Here is a 19330-nt window from a genome sequence, read left to right on the forward strand (position 1 = left end):
TACACAACACCATGGGACAGCTTAAACCTTGAAAGATGTGGGAAAGATTCCTCTCTGAAAATTTGGATACATGCTGCCAGTCAGTGTAGACACTTCTGAGCCAGATTGACCAATGGTCGGACTCAACGTAATGCAGCTTCGTAAACCTGCACGTACTCTATATTATTTCACATTGCAGGAGGAACTCACATAGCAGTATTCCTCCATTAATTGTTGTAAACTGCCCAGAGAGCTTCGGCTGTGGGGCAGTATATAAATGTAATAAAATAAATAAATAAATAAATAAATAAATAAATAAATACGAAATCAGCTATGGGGAAAGGCTAACGCAGGTACCCCCATTTTTTACCAAAAGGGTCACCAAGATGCTCTCTGCCATGCGGATAGTTTGTAAATGGTAATAAAACAGTTGGAGAACATTTAAATACAGCCCAACCACCACTAATATGTGTGGAATCAAAGAAGATGCTTGAGAGCAGTTACTCCAGGAAGGGAAATACAGCAAATATAAAATGTTCAAAGCGTCAAGCAAGAGAATTCAATTCTTTCACAGCTGCTCTACCTCTCAATGTATAATAATATAGCATTTGGGGAACAGATTCAACCCAGTAACCCAGCCTCAGAAGCGCAATATGCAGGTGAGCTTTGGCTTTGGAGGTATAAAAATGCAATAAATAAATAAATAAATAAATAAATGATGTCTATGGCTACAAAATAAGGTTTGAGGTCACCACTTCAAAGCTGTTCATTCTTTTTCCTCACTAACTGCTGTCTAGTGTTTAACTCAGGTTGAAATATAATAACGTAACATTTGGGAAGAAAGATACAACCTAATAAGCCAGCACTAGAGGCCAAGATGGAGAAGATCTCCACGGCCACCATGTATTTCCCCTTGGTGCTTAGGTAGGTGGGCACAAAGGACACCCAAACACTGCAGAAGACCAACATGCTGAAGGTGATCAGCTTGGCTTCATTGAAAGTATCGGGCAGCTTTCTGGCAAAGAAAGCCACAGTGAAGCTGACAATAGCAAGAAAACTGATGTAGCCCAGGACAAGGTAGAACATGATGTCTGAGCCTTCATTGCATTGCACTATGATCTGCCCAATCTGGGAGTGCATGTCAAACTCTGGGAAGGGGGGAGAGATTACAAACCACACTGCACAGATGCCAGCTTGAATAAGAGAAGGGAGAATGATGACTGATACTGCCAGTTTCTTCCCAAACCACTTTCTCATTCTGTTTCCGGGCTTTGTGGCCATGAAGGCCAAAACCACAGTGATGGTTTTGGCCAACACACAAGAAACTGCAATGGAGAAGACAATGCCAAACACAGTTTGCCTCAGAAGGCAGGTCACCTTCCCAGGCCTTCCTATGAACAAGAAGGAGCAGAGAAAGCAGAGCAGCAGAGAGCAGAGCAGGGCACATGTGATGCTCCAGTTGTTGGCTTTGACGATGGGAGTATTTTGATGTTGAATGAAGCTCCACGACACCACAACTGTGATTACAGAAAGAAAAAGAGCCGAGGAAACAAGAACTGCCCCCAAAGGCTCCCCATAGGATAAGTAACTTATGACTTTAGGAATACACTGGTCCTGTTTCTTGTTTGGATACTGATCTTCTGGGCACTTCTGACATTGGTCTGCATCTGAAAGTCATGAGAAAAGTCTCAGTGTTCCCTGTTCTTTGTTGACAACTACTAATTTTAATGGTGACAAACAAAACACATTATTGGGCATAGACAACAAAGCTGTAGTATTCAGTTTCACCTTCACCTGTTTATGGTTTTACATTCCAATACACACAATCACACACAGACAGACAGACACACATGTAAAAATGACAGAATTACGGTAGACACATTTTAAAGTTCTGGTACATTTTCCATGTAAATCGAGATGCCTTCACTTACCTATCATTATTGAAATCATTTCTTTAGCACATTGAGAACAATCATAGCAACAGATTTGTTGTCCCAGCTGGATCAACATGCTCTGTCCAGGGTGGCAGCTCTTGACACAGGTAGAACTGGGCAGCATCTAATGGTAAATACAAGGAAGGACATTTGGCTAAGCTAGTGTGGTACTTTGACAAAAGCTTTGCTGAAGTCAAGATATATGACATCCACAACATTCCCACAGTCCACAAGGGAGGTTATCCTATCAAAAAATGAGATCAAATTAGTCTGACAGGATTGGTTCCTGACAAATCCATGTTGGCTTCTAGTAATCACTGCATTGATTTCAAGGTGTTTACAGATTGACTTCTTTATAATCTGCTCCAGAATTTTCCCAGGGATGGATGTCAGACTGACTGTAGTTCCCAGGTTCCTCCTTTTTTCCCTTTTTGAAGATAGGGACAATGTTAGCCCTCCTCCAATCGGCTGGCACCTCACCCATTTTCCACGATTTTGCAAAGATAATAGACAAAGGTTCTGAGAGTTCTTCCGCTAGCTCCTTCATTACCCTAGGATGCAGTTCATCAGGCCCTGGACATTTGAACTCATTCAAGGAAATTAGGTGTTCTTTGACCATTTCTTCTTCAATCTCAAACTGCAATCCTGCCCCCTCAACTTCTGCGTCACTTTTTCCAGGGGGATCATAGACCCGCTTTTGGGAGAAGACTGAGGCAAAGTAGGAATTGAGCACTTCAGCCTTTTCTTTGTCATCTGTTATCAATTTGCCATCCTCATTAAGCAGTTGAACCACCATTTCTCTCCTCTGTCTTTTACTACTCGCGTATCTAAAGAAAGCCTTTTTAGTGCTTTTAGCATCCCTCACTAATCTCAGCTCATTCTCAGCTTTAGCCTTCCTGACGCCATTTTGGCACTTCTGCGCCACCTGTCTGTACTCTTCTTTTGTAGCCTGGCCTTCCTTCCACTTCCTATATGTATCCTCTTGTGTTTTCAGGTCATCTCTAAGCTTTTTGTGGAGCCACACTGGTTTCCTCTGTTGTCTTCTATCTTTTCTCCTTGTTGGAATTGTTTGTAACTGTGCCCTTAAAATTTCCTTTTTTAAATACTCCAGCCCATCCTGCACTCCTTTTCTCATTAGACTCACTTGCCACGGGACCTTACTTATCATAGTTCTGAGTAGGGATGTGCTCCGCTCCGATTAGGAGCGTAGAAGCAGTAGCGGATTGGCCTGCTCCGCCTTACCCAGAGGCGGAGTAGGAGCGGACCGCGGACCCCCTAGAAGCAAGGCGAAGAGAAGCGACCATTTTTCGGAGCTCCGAGTTCAGTCGGAGCGCTCCGGTCGCCATCTTGAAAACATTTCGCCATAGGATTGCATTGCGGCAAATAATCGCGCATAACTACGTTGTTTTTGAAGCTATCGTTCTGGAAATTCTTGTGCACAGAGAGTCGTGGATGGGGGTCATTTTGAGACCACTCTCACCTCTCTGCGTGCTGTGGTTCACGTGCAATATTTTTTTAAAAATCGGGTCAACCGCGGGGCTCAAACTGCGTTTCGGCTTTTCGCCCATAGGATTGCATTGAGGGAAAGAATCGGGGATAACTGGGGGGGGGTTTAAGCTATCGTTCTGAAAATTCTTGTGCACAGAGAGTCGTGGATGGGGGTCATTTTGAGACCACTCTCAACTTTCTGCGTGCTGTGGTTCACGTGCAATATTTTTTTAAAAATCGGGTCAACCGCAGGGCTCAAACGGCGTTTCGGCTTTTCGCCCATAGGATTGCATTGAGGGAAAGAATCGGGGATAACTGGGGGGGGGGGTTAAGCTATCGTTCTGAAAATTCTTGTGCACAGAGAGTCGTGGATGGGGGTCATTTTGAGACCACTCTCAACTTTCTGCGTGCTGTGGTTCACGTGCAATATTTTTTTAAAAATCGGGGTTTGGGTTTTTTTTTTTTATTATTATTATTTTTTTGGAAGCGATGACAGGCACATTCAACTCCCAATCCTGATGAGAATTCATCTCCTCAGAAAGCATCCTCCTCCAATCCCAGCGTTGGAGGGGGGACTAAGGCAGACCCACCCTGAGAACTTTCTGTTTTGTGTCTCTTTGTGGGTTGGCGTTCGTGGAGGGAACACTTACTTAGCTAGTGCTCCTGCTTTGGAGATAGATTAATTTAATATAGGTTTAGTTTGGCGCGTGTGTGTGTTTGTTTGCTTCTTTCTGACTTGTAGCTTAGTTTGCCCTGTGTTTTCCCCTTACTTTGATTTAATATAAACTTTATTTTTGAATTTTGGAGTGTGTGGTTGGGTTGGTTGCCCCCCCCTTCCCTGTATTAAAGCCTGACTGTTCTGCTTTTGTGAAAGCTTTCTTTTGAAAGCATACACACACTTTTTGTCCCATTTCCCTACATTTATATTCTTAAACATATTTTATTATATTCTTTCACATAGTCCATTAGTATATATTCTCATACATATTATATTAGTATTCATATTTTGTTCTTCTTATAGTAGTGGTTGGTTCTTTTTCCCCCTCCCCTCTCTTAAATCCTGATTGTGTTTCCTTCTATCTTCTATATACCAAATATACCAAAAAAATTGGATTCTCTTTTTCTTCTCTGTGTAACTTCGACGGAGTGGGCTGCTTTTGTCAAGTTCAACAGGCAGCCACAGATTGAGCATTTTGGGGAAAGCATACGCACACCATTTCCCTATTCTTAAACATATTATTATTATATTCTTTGACATAGTCTTAGTAGTCTATTAGTATACATTCTCATACATATTAGTAGTAGTATTCATATTTTGTTCTTCTTATAGTAGTGGTTGTCCCATTTCTTGTCCCATTTCCCTACATTTATTAGTAATATTCTAAAACATATTATTATATTCTTGTAGATATTCTTAGTAGTATATTCTCATACATATTAGTAGTAGTATATTTTATTGTTCTTGTCCCATTTCCCTACATTTAAACATATTATATTCTTCTTATACATATTCTTAGTAGTACCTTATACATAGTATTAGTAGTATTAATATTTTGTTAGTCATCATGAAAAGAGAAAGCAGGCGTGCTGAAAGCAGCAAGGCTCAGTCTGCCAGCAGGGCTTCCTCTCCTCCTGTGAAACTCAAACGGGCAACTCCTTGGCTGACTGCTCCAAAACAGAAGCAGGACAAGCAGCAGGCAGAGCCACTCTCTTCTGCAACTTGTGCCCGGCGTTCTCTTTTTGAGGGTGGGAATGGGAAAAGTGCCCGTTTGCAAGAGGCACGTGGCAGCAGTGCCATTAGAGGAGGAGGAGTATCCCCAACTCCTTCATTCTCCTTTCAGCCCACGAGCCCGCTGATGGACCTAGACGAGGTCCTCAGCACAGTGGAGGGGGGGGAGGAGGAGGAGGCGGTGGGCCTCCAGGATGTGGGGGCTGAGGAGGAGCAGCAGCAGGCCGAGGCTCTCTCCCCAGTCTCATCCCACACCCCTGTTTCTGTGGCAACACCAGAGAGCTCAGGCGGGCAATTGGTGGTGTCACCACAGAAACGAAAGACAAGCATCGTGTGGGACCACTTTGAGTTGGGAGCGGATCCCCGCTTTGCTGTCTGTCGCCACTGCAAACTCAGCCTAAGCAGGGGTTCATCGACAGGGCATTATGGAACCAGCAGCATGAAGATGCATCTTCATAGGCAGCACCAGGCGATCTTGCTGGGGAAAGAGGCGGGCAAGGCGACTGGTTCCAGGGGAAAGCCGAAGGCTGCTGCTGGCACTGCCACTCTAAGCTCTCCATCTCCCATCCCCACAAGGGTTAGGCAGGCAACCCTGCAGGACATGGGGTGGGGGAAGTATTGACCCACAAGATGGCGTTTTCCAATGCCCACCCAGGGTGCTACTGTGTTGGGGCATCTGCCGGGACTGACTCCTCCCCAATACTAGATCTATGACATGTCACTCTGCCTGCCCCTCTGCTAGCCTGTCCTCCTCGGTGACCGACTCGCTGGGATGGTTTGCGTTTGCAATGCGTGACTAACTGCAATGCTGGCTTAGAAACCAGCCATCACTTCCTTGTGCCCCCAGAAATGCCCGCAGCCTGCCTGCCTGCCTGCCCGCCTCCCCCGGGGTGCTGCTGTGGTGGGGCATCTGCCAGGACTGACTCCTCGCCTACTCTGCCTGCCTCTCTGCCCGCCTGGTGCCTGGTTTGCTCCCAATCGTCCTCCTCTGTGCCCCTCAAGGCGTAACTGCTGGCTTAGAAAGAAACAACCAGCCATCTTTGCCTCACTTTGCGCCCACTTATGGGTTGGTTTGCTATGCGTTAGTGCTCAAGCCATCCTTGCGGCACTACAATGCATGCTGCCTGCCTGCTTTCCATTGATGGTGCTATATAAATAAATAATAATAATAATAATAATTCTCCCCTTCCCGCCTTGCAGCGATGGTGTATGTGTCTTGCTTTGACTAAGGGGAGAAGTCCTTCCTGCGCTCACTTAGACTTTATCAAATTCAATAATCCCTTTTTCAAATGTGCCAGAAGATTTAGGGTTATCTCGTGGCATGTTGGGATTGCCTTGGAACTGGCCCCATTGAGCTGTCTGCAATTGCAACTTTAAATCCCTGACATACTGGAGTGTTCAAATTTCAAAAGTTCCCCTAACATCAGGGGATGATGGGATTGCCTTGAAACTTGGTGTCCATGGGGACACATGGGTAAGCTGTCATGGGACCAAAGGATAGGTTTCTAACGTGCAAATTGACGTAGTTGTAGAATGGGACTTGATTTGGGGTGAGTTAAAAAGTTTAAGCCGCGCCAAAAATCAGGGGATGATGGGATTTGCTTGCAACTTGGCGTGCATGTGGACACATGGATAAGCTCTCCTGGTGCCGAGTTTGAGGTTTCTAACATGCAAATTGACGGAGCTATCCCAAGGGGTGTGAATGGGGTGCCCGATTTTCATAAATTCCCCAAAAATCAGGGGATGATGGGATTGCCTTGAAACTTGGCGTGCATGTGGACACGTGGATAAGCTATCATGGTGCTGAGTTTGAGGTTTCTAACGTGCAAATTGACGTAGTTGTAGAATGGGACAATTTGGGGTGAGTTAAGCCATGCCAAAAATCAGGGGATGATGGGATTTGCTTGCAACTTGGCGTGCATGTGGACACATGGATAAGCTCTCCTGGTGCCGAGTTTGAGGTTTCTAACATGCAAATTGACGGAGCTATCCCAAGGGGTGTGAATGGGGTGCCCGATTTTCATAAATTCCCCAAAAATCAGGGGATGATGGGATTGCCTTGAAACTTGGCGTGCATGTGGACACGTGGATAAGCTATCATGGTGCTGAGTTTGAGGTTTCTAACGTGCAAATTGACGGAGCTATCTAAAGGGGTGTGAATTAGGGTTATGGGAGGTGCGTTAGAGGGTAGAGCCGCGCCAAAAATCAGGGGATGATGGGATTTGCTTGCAACTTGGCGTGCATGTGGACACATGGATAAGCTGCCCTGGTGCCGAGTTTGAGGTTTGTAACATGCAAATTGACGGAGCTATCCCAAGGGGTGTGAATGGGGTGCCCGATTTTCAAAAATTCGCCAAAAATCAGGGGATGATGGGATTGCCTTGAAACTTGGCGTGTGTGTGTATACGCCCATGAGGTGTCATGGTGCCAAACGTGAGGTTTCTAACTTCAACGGAAAAAAAGTTGTTTACTTTTTTAGCTTTCAATGCAAGCCTATGGGGGGGCAAAAACGGAGCTCCGGATCCGATCCGGAGCTCCGAGCGGAGCGGAGCGGAAGTGGGCGGAGCGGGGGCGGGGCGGAGCGACCCGCTCCGAAAAATGGCGGATCTGCAAGTGAAGCGGAGCGGGGGGTCCGTGCACACCCCTAGTTCTGAGTTTATTAAAATCAGCTTTCCTAAAATCCAGAGTATGTGTATGGCTACACTCAGCTTTTGTCTCCTTTATAATCAAGAATTCAAGTATGACGTGGTCACTTTCCCCCAGAGTTCCCGTAACTGCCACTCTATCCACTAAGTCATCCCTATTGGTTAATATCAAGTCAAGGATTGCCGATCCTCTAGTTCCTTCCTCCACTTTCTGTAGGAGAAAGTTATCACCCACACATGTCAGGAATTTCTTGGAAGGGCCGCTTTTGGCAGAATTTGTCTCCCAACAAATATCAGGGTAATTGAAGTCCCCCATCACTACTACATCACACTTCCTTGAAACATTGGCAATTTGTTTCTCAGAAGTTTTGTCCTCGTCTTCTCCTTGATTGGGTGGTCGGTACTAGACTCTGATTATCATGTTCTTTTTATTCCTTGCCCCATTTATTTTAATCCAGATGCTCTCTATATTCCAGTCATGGGAGTCATCCCACCAAGTTTCAGTTATACCTATCAAGTCGTATTTGCCTTCATGTAATAAAAATTCAAGTTCATTCTGTTTGTTTCCCATAATCAGGGCATTAGTATATAGACATTGAAGACCATGTGTTTCGGGTGTGGTGAGGACTGGGCTTAATGGACCTAATTCTCACAGCCAACTAGAAGGAGAAGTCAGGTGTGTTTACAAGCACTACTTTGCTTGTTCATCCGGTGTGTCTCGGGTAACTGAAAGGTGGTGATAATGGCAATACTATTGATGAAAAGGAGTCACCATTCCCATGGCAAGAAGAGTAGGCCCACAAAACCCAAGTGATCCTCAACTGTTGGTGATGGCTTTGTAAGATCTAATCTCATGATTTTTATCTCTGAAACTAGAATCATCACTCCGATTCCAAAGCTTCTTCATTTATCACCCATACCACCACTTCTGAGTTGCATATTGTCCACTCCATCATTGCAGTTCATTATCCCAGTGATGCAGTTTATTCCATTGTCTGTGCCTCTGAATCCCAAATAGCATGTTCTTCCTTGAGTGTACAGAAGGCCAAGTCCATGCATGTATATTGCCTACATATAAAATGTGAATTGTTCGATTGTACATCAGAGTGTTGAGTTTCTTCCCTTCTAAGTGCATACAGATGTTATCTATTCCATGCAAGAGCGTTGGGTACTATTAATCATAGCTGGGTGAACCTATGGGAAGTAGATTAGGGATCCAATGCTGATGAAGAGTTTCTAATAGTCATGAGGGTGTTGGGGCCACAGGATGAATTATAAATATTTTAATAACTATTAAAATAACTCCTTTGCTGAGGGAACTGCACTGGCTGCCTATCTGCTATTGGGCCAAGTTTAAGGGTTCTTTTTATTAGCATCAAAGCCCTAAACAACTTGGGACCAGGGTACTTGAGAGAGTGTGTTCTTCCTTTCCAACCCGCCTGGTCATTGAGGTCATTAGAGAGCATGCTTCTGTTGGTTCCACATGGATCTATGGCCCAGTTGGAGTTCACCAGCAGAAGAGCCTTCAGTGTGGTGGCCCCTTTTCTTTGGAATTCCATGCCTCTAGGGTTCAGGCAGGCACCAACACTTTACTGCTTCTGGTGCCTCCTGAAAACAGCTCTTTTCCAGGAAGCATTCCATAACTGACCAGCCACCATTTTTATTGGTATTGTTTTGAAATAAACAATTTTAATATGCTGTTTTCATCTTTTTAAAATCTTCTTACTGTTTTTTATTTAATATTTTCACCACTCCGGAAACTTTTTTAGATATGGAACGGTATATAAATATTGTAAATAAATAAAAAACATATCCACTTGATAACAGTGTATGTGTGACTTTGGCTCAGCACTATTGAGCATCGTTTAAGATGTGTGTGTGTGACGGGGGAAGGAAATAATGTGAATCATTTGAATTATGCATTCTGAAGCACCTAGAAAGCATCACATTCCTATATATCTGAGATCCAAATACCTACAATTTAGCTGCTTCAAAAAATGATTGTAACTTCACAAGCATTTTAATATGAATGGACCTAATACCCACTTTGCAAACTAATCTGCAAATGGGGATACAATTATCCTTTATTTTTCACTCTGCTCCAAATTTTGTGTTGCAGTCCTCCAATCAAATCAGTGTGTACAGAAATGTATACATTCATGAAAACAGCATACAAAAAGTCATAGTGGGGAAATTTGTGTCAAATATGTGCACAAAATGCCTGAGAAAGTGTTAGTATTGCAGGAAATGAAATAGATAGATTCATCCGTTCCTAATCCTAACAAGTCAGATTGAGAAGACCTCAACATTAAAGGCAAATTGCATTGCTTACCCTTGGCTTTGTGCTTGCTGCTTCTTTTGCATGATTGTTATGGGCTGCACTACATGGGTGCAGAGGGTAACCATGTGATTTGAATACTACCCTTCTAAGTGTGCTCCATTCAGTTCCATTGAGACAGCACCATCTAGTGGTGGATGATCCCACTTTTTTGGCTATTATCACATTAAATGTGGTTCTTTTCACAGCAGGATTTTCAGGGAATAGCTCGGGAGACATCCTGATGGTTGATGACATTGTGTAATTGATCCTCAAACATCCCTGAGTGTCCAATCATGAGCGTGTAATAAATCACTCACTTAGAGGAGCCCAAAGAAGACATGAGCTCACATTCCATTCTGTCTTTTCATCCACACATAAAAAGTAATTATGCTCCAGATAATTTTGAACTTAATAAATCACATTAGTGTGTGTGTGTGTGTGTGTGTGTGTGTGTGTGTGTGTGTGTGTGTGTGTGCTTTGCCCAGGGTGAGGGGAGAGAATAACAAGCATACTTTGAGAAATAGGCATCTCTGACATATTTGAACATTATACAGGCTATGCTGATTGATAATGATGATGGAGGAAGAGGAGGAAGGTGTATGAAAGTAACACCCACCTGCTTAAACTTGGGGTTCCATGTAACAGCACTTGCATTAATTTTGAATTCTTTGCCTGCAGATGATTGTGGGTTACCAGAGCATGGACAACTGAAGCCAGGTTATCCATGTCTAGATAGCGGCATAGCTGGGCCACCAACAAGAGTTTATAGAAGGCACTCTCTGCGACCGAGGTTGCTTGAGCCTCAAGTGACAATGATGGATCTAAAAGAACCCCCAAGCTATGAACCTGCTCCTTCAGGGTGAGTGCAATCCCATCCATAACCGGTAGAACACCCCCCGTCCTGTCAGCGGAATCACCTACTAACAGCATCTCAGTCTTGTTTGGATTGAGTTTCAGTTTATTAGCCCTCATCCAGTCCATTGTCGCAGCCAGGCACCGGTTCACCACATCCACAGCCTCTCCTGCTGAAGATGAAAAGGAGAAATAGAGCTGTGTGTCATCAGCATACTGATGACAGCACACTCCAAAGCTCCAGATGACCACACCCAGCGGCTTCATGTAAATGTTAAACAACATGGGGGACAAAACCGACCCCTGCGGGACCCCATACTTGAGAGTCCACAGGGCCGAGTAACGTTCCCCAGCACCATCTTCTGTATCGGACCCACCAAATAGGAGCGGAACCACTGCAAAGCAGTACCTCCCACTCCCAGCTCAGTGAGTCGTCCCAGAAGGATACCATGGTCAATGGTATCAAAACCGCTGAGAGGTCGAGGAGAATCAACAGAGTCACACTCCCTCTCCTGTCTTTCTCCCAACATAGGTCATCATACAGGGCGACCAAGGCTGTTTCCGTGCCAAAACCAGGCCTGAAGCCTGCCTGAAATGGATCCAAATAATCAGTCTCATCCAAGAGTGTCTGGAGCTGGCCCACAACCACCTGCTCAAGGACCTTGCCCAGAAATGGAACATTTGCCACGGGCCTATAGTTATTAGGATTTTCCGGGGTCAAGGAAGTTTTCTTCAGGAGTGGTCTCACTACCGCCTCTTTCAGGGGCCACTCCCTCTCACAGAGAGGCATTAATCACTTCCTTGGCCCAGCCAGCTGTTCCATCCCTACTAGCTTTTATTAGCCAAGAGGGGCAAGGATCCAGTACGGAGGTGGTCGCACGGACCTGTCCAAGCACCTTGTCAACATCCTCGAGCTGTAGCAACTGAAACTCATCCAAGAAAACAGGACAAGCCTGCGCTCTGGATACCTCACTAGATGCAACTGCTATAACACTGGAGTCTAAGTCCTGACGGATGACAAAGATTTTGTCCTGGAAGTGCCTGGTCCTCAGAGAGTTCTACAATACCCTTGGGGCCTGCATCTAATAGCCCCTGAAGAACTCTGAAAAGTTCCACTGGGCGGCAGATCAATGATGTTATAGTGGCTGCAAGATATTGCCTTTTTGCTGCCCTTGCTGCCTTTGAATATGCTGTATTGTACGCACTTACCAGGAGTTGATTACATCCATTCATGGAGCTCGCTTCCATCTGTCCTCAAGCCATCTCCTATTTTGATTCATCGCTCTCAGCTCTGGGGTATACCACGGAGCCGTAGGAGCTGTACTCAGGAGAGGGCGCTCGGGAGCAATCCTGTCAACCATCCGGGTCATTTCTGCATTCCACAGGTCTACCAGGGTGTTGACAGGACAGCCAGCCCTATCAGCCAGAAAACTCCCCAGAGCCCTTTGGAAACCAATTGGATCCATTAGTCTCCAGGGTTGGACCATCTTAATGGGTCCCCCACCCTTGCAGAGGGGGAAAGCCGCTGTAAGTCTAAACCTCAGTAAGCAGTGATCTGACCATGACACGGGGACAGATGTGAAGTCCCCCACTTTCAGATCACCATCTCCCAGTCCAGTTGCAAAACCCAAGTCTAGAGTATGCCCTGCTACATGCGTTGGTCCAATGGAATATTGGGACAGCCCCATGGTTGTCATGGAGACCATGAAATCCTGAGCTGCCCCGAATAAGATGCCCTCGGCGTGAATGTTGACATCCCCCAGAATCAAAAGTCTGGGGGCTCTCAACAGCACATCTGAGACCACCTCCGTCAGCTCAGCCAGGGGGCCTGTTGAGCAGCAGGGTGGGCAGTACACCAACAGGAACCCTAATCTCTCCCGTTGGCCCAACGCAAAGTGCAAACACTCCAGACCAGTAGTCACATGGACAGGGAGCCTGCAGAGGGAGAAAGAGTTCCTATAGACCACAGCAACCCCCCCCTCCCCGGTCCTCAGGTCTACCTTTATGCTGAACAATATACCCCGGTGGGCATAGCTGGGAAAGACTAACTCCTCCCTGTTCACCCACCCAGGTCTCGGTTATACATGCCAGATCAGCTGCCTCATCTACAATAAGGTCGTGGATGAGGGAGGTCTTGTTATGCACTGATCTGGCATTTAAAAGCAGCATCTGGAGGCCCGAGGGCTGGCTGATAGGGCAACCAACAAACCTGCAGGTGCGAGGAGAGCCGGAACAAGTGACAGCCATTAACTGTCTGCTCCGTGTTCCCCTAAACTGGCAAGTCCTTCTCACAACGCCATATCTTCCACTGCCCATCACTACACTAACAGGCGCCGACTCAGATTCCCCCACTTGGCTCAGTATCCTCCCTCCCAGGCACATAGCATAAACCCCACAAAGAAGCAAAGGAGACAGAGAGAAAATAGAAGAGCAGCAACAGGCAGGCAGGCGATATCCGTTTTCCTGAGTGGTGAGAAGCATACTTTGAGAAATAGGCATCTCTGACATATTTGAACATTATACAGGGTACTCTGATTGATGATGATGACGAAGAAGAAGGAAGAGGTGTGAAAGTAACACCCACCTGCTTAAACTTGGGGTTCCATGTAACAGCACTTGCATTGATTTTGAACTTTTTGCCTGCAGGAGCTTGAGGGTCCATCTCTCCAACTCGGACTCTCTGGAAGGATTGGTTGGGAAATGTGACCAGGTTGATGATATCAAATCCACTTGCAAGCTCCCATTTCTCATTGAAGGATATTTCTTCGTTTGCACTATTGTTAAATCTGATGTTCCTGAGAAAAGAGTGAAGCTAGATTGCAAGAAAACAAACAAACAAAAATACAAATTAAGTTCAATCTTGGGGAAAGGGTGAGCATTCTGTCTTTGAAATTTTGCCAAATTGTGCCCTGAGTACCATTTGTCAATGTATCAGTACTGCATAAATCCACAAGATGATGTACTTTGCAGATATGCCACTTTGTTTTTAAAGTCTATCCAAAGGCAGAAGGAAGATCAACAGTAAAATTAATGTTTCTAGCCTGCATTTGGGTTGCTTGACCATGGGAGGGCCATTGCAGTTAAGGGGCAAGGGGATGAGGAGGCCCTCCTTGAGATGTTCCTCAAGCCCTAGCATTGGTGGGGCCTTGTGGTGTCACTCACCAGAGGAGGGGCTGATGAGGCAATATTAGCCTTCGGGGATCCTCATCCTGGCCTCTTTGGATCATGGCTGCCGTGACAGAGTCTCTCAGCAGAGCGATTCCATTTTTGCTCCTGCTGCCAGGAGCAATGGTGCTCTCCTGGAGGTAACAGTTTTTAGGTGTGGCAGCAGAGCAGGCAGAGGGTTGTTCCCCCCAATGTTTGGATCCCTACTCAATGACCCCCTCAATTCAGCACTTATTGCTTTTGACATCAAGGTGTGCCTGGATCCCTTAGGCATACCTATGTCTGGACACCAAGCCCACTTACCTACAGCACTTCTGTCTCATTGGGATCTAGCTTTAGTTTGTTAATCCTCATTCAGTCCATTACTTAATCCAAGAACTTCCACGGCTTCACCTGACTTTCATGGAATTGGGCCTGTGCAGAAAATACACTAATCCATGGTCAGGCTGCTAGTACTTTTGCAGCAAACACTAGTGAATGTGTTTAAAGCATTTTTATGTAACCACCAGGGTTATTATTGGTTCATAAGCCATTCTAAGACACAGCTCACATAGCATGCTAAGAGACGTAGAGGTGCATGTCCTCCACATACTAATGGTTCTGATCTCCAAATCCCTTCCCATAGATATTAAAATGCATGGGGGACAAGATAGTTACCCATGGGATGATCTAGAGCAAGTTTCAAATGTACAAGGAGAACGCAACCTGGACAACCTTTTGGAAGTGACCCTGCAACAACTTTCTGGACCATATTTCACCACGGTTCAACTCCCAGCTCACAGAATTCGTTCAGAAGGATACCATGGTTGATTGTATAATAAGCCATTGAGAAGGTTACACTCCCATTACCTCTTTCCAGTCCTTTTATTATGGTGACGAAGGCTGAACCAAACCTGAAGCTGGATTTAAACGGTTTTAGATAATCATTACATTTTCATTCAAAGGAGCCTGGAATTGGACAGTCCCCTTGATTTTTAAATAGCCTTTTGGTTTCCCCCCTTGTTTTTAATGGTTCTACATTATTTTAGGTTGTATGATTATGTTTGATAGCTTCAGCTACCTGCCATGGCTGAACTTTCAGGAAGCTCCATTTCTCCCCCTCTCCCCTTGCTTTCTTCAGGGCTCTCGATGAATCCATGGCATGGAGAGCATGTGCTACAGCATAAACAGCATTGTAGATACTGTAACTCCGGCCGGACATCCCCATTTCAAACTGAGGTCCAGGGAGTCTTCCCAGCTTCTCCTCCCCAGTGCAGCTTTCCTTGTTCGGCACATAAAGATTATATTGTGGGAGCGAACAGAGAAACGCACTAATCCAGAACTGCTGGATGAAATAAATAGTTGATTGAAATGGATTGATGCTCTCAAGAAAGTCCTGAAATCCTGGCACCAGATTTGTATGGAATGTAAATGACAAGGTGCCATTGAAAGTCCTTGTGGTGAGCATTGCCCCATTGGATGCAGCAGTGAAATCCCATTGAGCAGCTATGATCCATACTCTTTCCAATGGGCGCTTATGAGAGAACTCAGCTGAGTACAAAACCATTCGAAAACCCTCCACAGACTGACCATCCCCATACACAAGGATCACATTGATGTCACTCAAAAAGAGGGTATTACTAATCGGCAACAATTTTTCTTGGAGTATCTTATTTGGTAAAAATGGTGTCACTGTTGGGATCACTTGAGTCCAAGCAATGCAGATAGTGTTCTGCAGGAGCCTTGGTCTGAGGGTCCGAAGGAAAGTTTCTCCGCTGTCATCCTCTGAGACAAGGAGGCCAATCCAATTCCATCCAAAATGTTTGAGCAGCCCAGCAATCCCGACATACTGAATTTCTTCATTTGGGACCATCCGGTAGAAAGAAGGGAACTGAATTTTGTCACTCAACACTGGATCAAAGGAGCCATAGCTGAGCTAGTGGGAAAGATACCATATCTGATTGATTGAATGAATGAATGAGTGAATGGTATTCATTTTTTTCTTCAATGGAAAGTGACACTGCACATCCGAATGGAATATGCTGCATTTTAGAAGCTCAGTCAACTAATTTGGCCGTTTTGATAAATCATCATTTTTCCTGTGTGTGGGAGTGGTGATGTACAAACCACTTCTTTTGTGAATTCTGACTTGTCACAAAGCTTTACCATCTTAGAGATCCATCCCCTTCATTGACCCTGTTCAGATGACATGCTAAGCCACAGTGGTTAAGCATTTTTGAGCTAAACATTATGGCTTAGCTTGCTAGGTTATGTATGTGTTAGCATGTTGTGTGAACCAATACTAACCCTGGTTTAAACACATACCCATGGTTTAAACAAGTTCACTAGCATTTGCTGAGGAAATCTAGAGTCCACCTGTGTGATTGCACTTATGAAGAAGAGAAAGTTCTTTGTGTGTAGAAGGTGCCTAGTTTCAGTGGCTTCCAACCCCAATTAACACTTGCTTCCTCTGTGCCACAAGAGTGTAGGTGAGTGAGTGCACCTTTGTGTGTGTCTGCTGGCCTGTGTGAGCATGAGTTCATTCATTAAATGAATTATTACATGCCTTGCATTCCAAAGGTCCCACATTTAATCAACTCCCATTTCCCAGACTTCAAGATATCTGAAGGTGTCATTTTTCTTTCTTTCTTTTTGCCCCCCCCCCCGTTGTTGAGAACACCAACATTAGGTTGGTAGCCTCAATACTTCTTTAAAAATTCAAATGAGCCTCAAGCCCACAAAGGTAGCCTTCCTCTGCTCTATACACATACCTGTGGAATCTTGAACATATTTAAGATGTTGGCCATCTGGATGGACGTTTGGGAGTTGAGCCCACCAAGAGCAGCCATGGGTTCCTCTCTCCTGTTACATTTGTAGGTAGAAGGATTCCTCAGTCCTCTGAATAGCAGATCTAGAGTGGTCCAGTAAGTCCTTATTGCATTGAAAGCATTGTCATAGATTTTGGCTCCCAGTGTGCTGTTGGGTAATAACTTGGCATCTTTATTGATCTCACTCATGGCAAAAACAAAAGCAAGGACATGCTGGTAGTTTTTAGGGATCATCCTGCAATAAGATTTTAATGTAGACTTCGATCCTTACATCACAGAATCAAGTGTGTTACAGCTACATTATGATGTATCCATCTGTGATGAGGGTGGGTAACTACTGGTCCTCCAAACGTGGGCCAAAACATACCACTCTGATCAGCCCTATTCAATTGTAAGTGATCATGGGAGTTTTAGGGCCAAGCAATTAGAAGTCCATAAGTTGCCCATCCCTGATCTAAGTAAATGAGATGTTGCTGCAATAATTAATGATTTAAAAAAACCAACACTACTTAGCTAGGGTGACCATATGAAAAGGAGGACAGTGCTCCTGTATCTTTAACAGTTGTATTGAAAAGGGAATTTCAGCAGATGTCATTGGTATATATGAAGAACCTGGTGAAATTCCCTCTTCATCACCATAGTTAAAGCTGAAGGAAATATACTAGGGTGACCAGATTTAAAAGACGCCAGGGCACCTGAAGCTTTAACTGTGGTGTTGGAAGAAATTATACCAGGTTCTTCATATATGCAAATGACACCTGCTGAAATTCCCTTTTCAATACAACTATCAAAGATAGAGGAGCCCTGTCCTCCTTTTCATATGGTCACCCTAGGTTAGCCTTACTGATGATACAAGGATAACCGTCTTAGGCAATTTAAATAGCACAGCCAGTAGGATGAAGTGGCTCCCATGTTTGGTTTGGATATGAAAAACCTAAGTTCTCCAAACCCCTGTTCATTTGTAGCCTGGAGAAGAGAAGATTGAGGGGAGACATGATAGCACTCTTCAAATACTTAAAAGGTTGTCACACAGAGGAGGGCCAGGATGTCTTCTCGATCCTCCCAGAGTGCAGGACACGGAATAACATGCTCAAGTTAAAGGAAGCCAGATTCCAGCTGGACATCAGGAAAAACTTCCTGACTGTTAGATCAGTACGACAATGGAATCAGTGACCTAGGGAGGTTGTGGGCTCTCCCACACTAGAGGCCTTCAAGAGGCAGCTGGACAAGCATCTGTCAGGGATGCTTTCGGGTGGATTCCTGCATTGAGCAGGGGGTTGGACTTGATGGGCTTGTAGGTCCCTTCCAACTCTGCTATTCTATGATTCTAATGTACACCTGGAGGTCTTCCAGGAGTACAGAGGGATGATCACTCGGTTTTCCGCTTCCAGGATCATTCCTCAGGGGTCAGACACCAGTGAGTTTTCCCAGAAGTAAAGCAGAGCCATTCTGGGGTGCAATTGATTTTTTACAAGCAGAGGCATTTGCACAACAGCACTGGAATGATCCTGCGTGAAGGTACATTTAAAAAACACACACACACCAAACTTGGTGCTGGAAAGCACTGAGAGCCCTGACAAAGATGGCAAAAATGCTCTCCCCCTCACACCTGATGCCCATGGACTCCTTGCCCGTTTCCTGAGCCCCACTACTCATGCGGAAGAGGGAGGACACCAGGAGGCAGAGCCACACCGCCTGTGAACCTTGGGATTGTCCCAGGACCAGAAAAAAAACAGGACAAAAGCAATCCCAGATATCATGGAAGAACCGAGTGGTCATTCTCGGTTCACTCCAAGATCAGCTGTGCCTCATTTGGACCCACAGCAATGACCTTGAGTCCACTCCGGGATAAATGGCAGGTGTATTTTAGGCCTAAGAGTGCTTGTGTAAAATGCTACCTCTTGGGTTGTTGTGAAGATATATTGTTATTTCAAAGTTTTCCAAAGAAGCATGGAATACAAAGAAAGAAGAGGCTAGAACACAACCCGCATGGTGGATGGCAGATTGAACCGTTCTTCCTGCCCTTTTTTCTACCTAAGGGTTGAGCAAACCATGGGGGAACATTTCTTTCCCTCTCTCCTTCTGCTGCTCTCCTGTCTCTCCTTGGGACTCACCTTCTTTCCACCGGTCTTTTTTTCCTTTACCCCTCTCACACTTTAACCACCTCCTTTCCTCTTTCTCTCTTCCCCTCTTGCTCTTTATAATTACAAGAACAATACAAGAAATTGGCAACAATTTCTGCCCCACCTGTAAGACTGCCCACCCACCCACCGCCGTGCAGAAAACTCTGTACTTTGTGAAGTGACATGCTCGTGGGTGTTTAGATGGATAGGGATGAAATCAGCTTGGCGTCTTTGTGTTTGTAACACCTTGCACACAGGAAGCTTCCTTACGCGAACTCAGAGTATTGG

At 45.1% G+C, this 19330-nt stretch overlaps 1 protein-coding gene across 1 annotated transcript; it reads right to left on the minus strand.

Moving 5' to 3' along the window:
• Window positions 1–735: 735 nt before the first annotated feature.
• On the minus strand, window positions 736–17153 carry LOC134405702 (vomeronasal type-2 receptor 26-like). The gene is made up of 6 exons (XM_063136946.1): window positions 16863–17153; window positions 15173–16027; window positions 14110–14246; window positions 13532–13742; window positions 1911–2037; window positions 736–1646 (listed from the first exon to the last, which is right to left on the minus strand). Exons 1-6 carry the CDS (start codon window positions 17151–17153, stop codon window positions 736–738), a joined length of 2532 nt encoding a protein of 843 aa, XP_062993016.1.
• Between the last annotated feature and the right edge of the window lie 2177 nt (window positions 17154–19330).

The sequence above is a fragment of the Elgaria multicarinata genome, chromosome 11, assembly GCF_023053635.1.
Source record: "Elgaria multicarinata webbii isolate HBS135686 ecotype San Diego chromosome 11, rElgMul1.1.pri, whole genome shotgun sequence".
Taxonomy (NCBI): domain Eukaryota; kingdom Metazoa; phylum Chordata; class Lepidosauria; order Squamata; family Anguidae; genus Elgaria; species Elgaria multicarinata.

What these genes read in the sequence shown, in the direction of transcription:
- LOC134405702 (XM_063136946.1), bottom strand. Translation starts at nt 17,153, where the DNA reads ATGATCCCTAAAAACTACCAGCATGTCCTTGCTTTTGTTTTTGCCATG. An exon ending in GGAACCCCAAGTTTAAGCAG is followed by an intron (nt 2,038 to 13,531) that starts GTGGGTGTTACT and finishes ATTTACCATTAG; the next exon opens with ATGCTGCCCAGTTCTACCTG. An exon ending in AATGATTTCAATAATGATAG is followed by an intron (nt 1,647 to 1,910) that starts GTAAGTGAAGGC and finishes CATGACTTTCAG; the next exon opens with ATGCAGACCAATGTCAGAAG.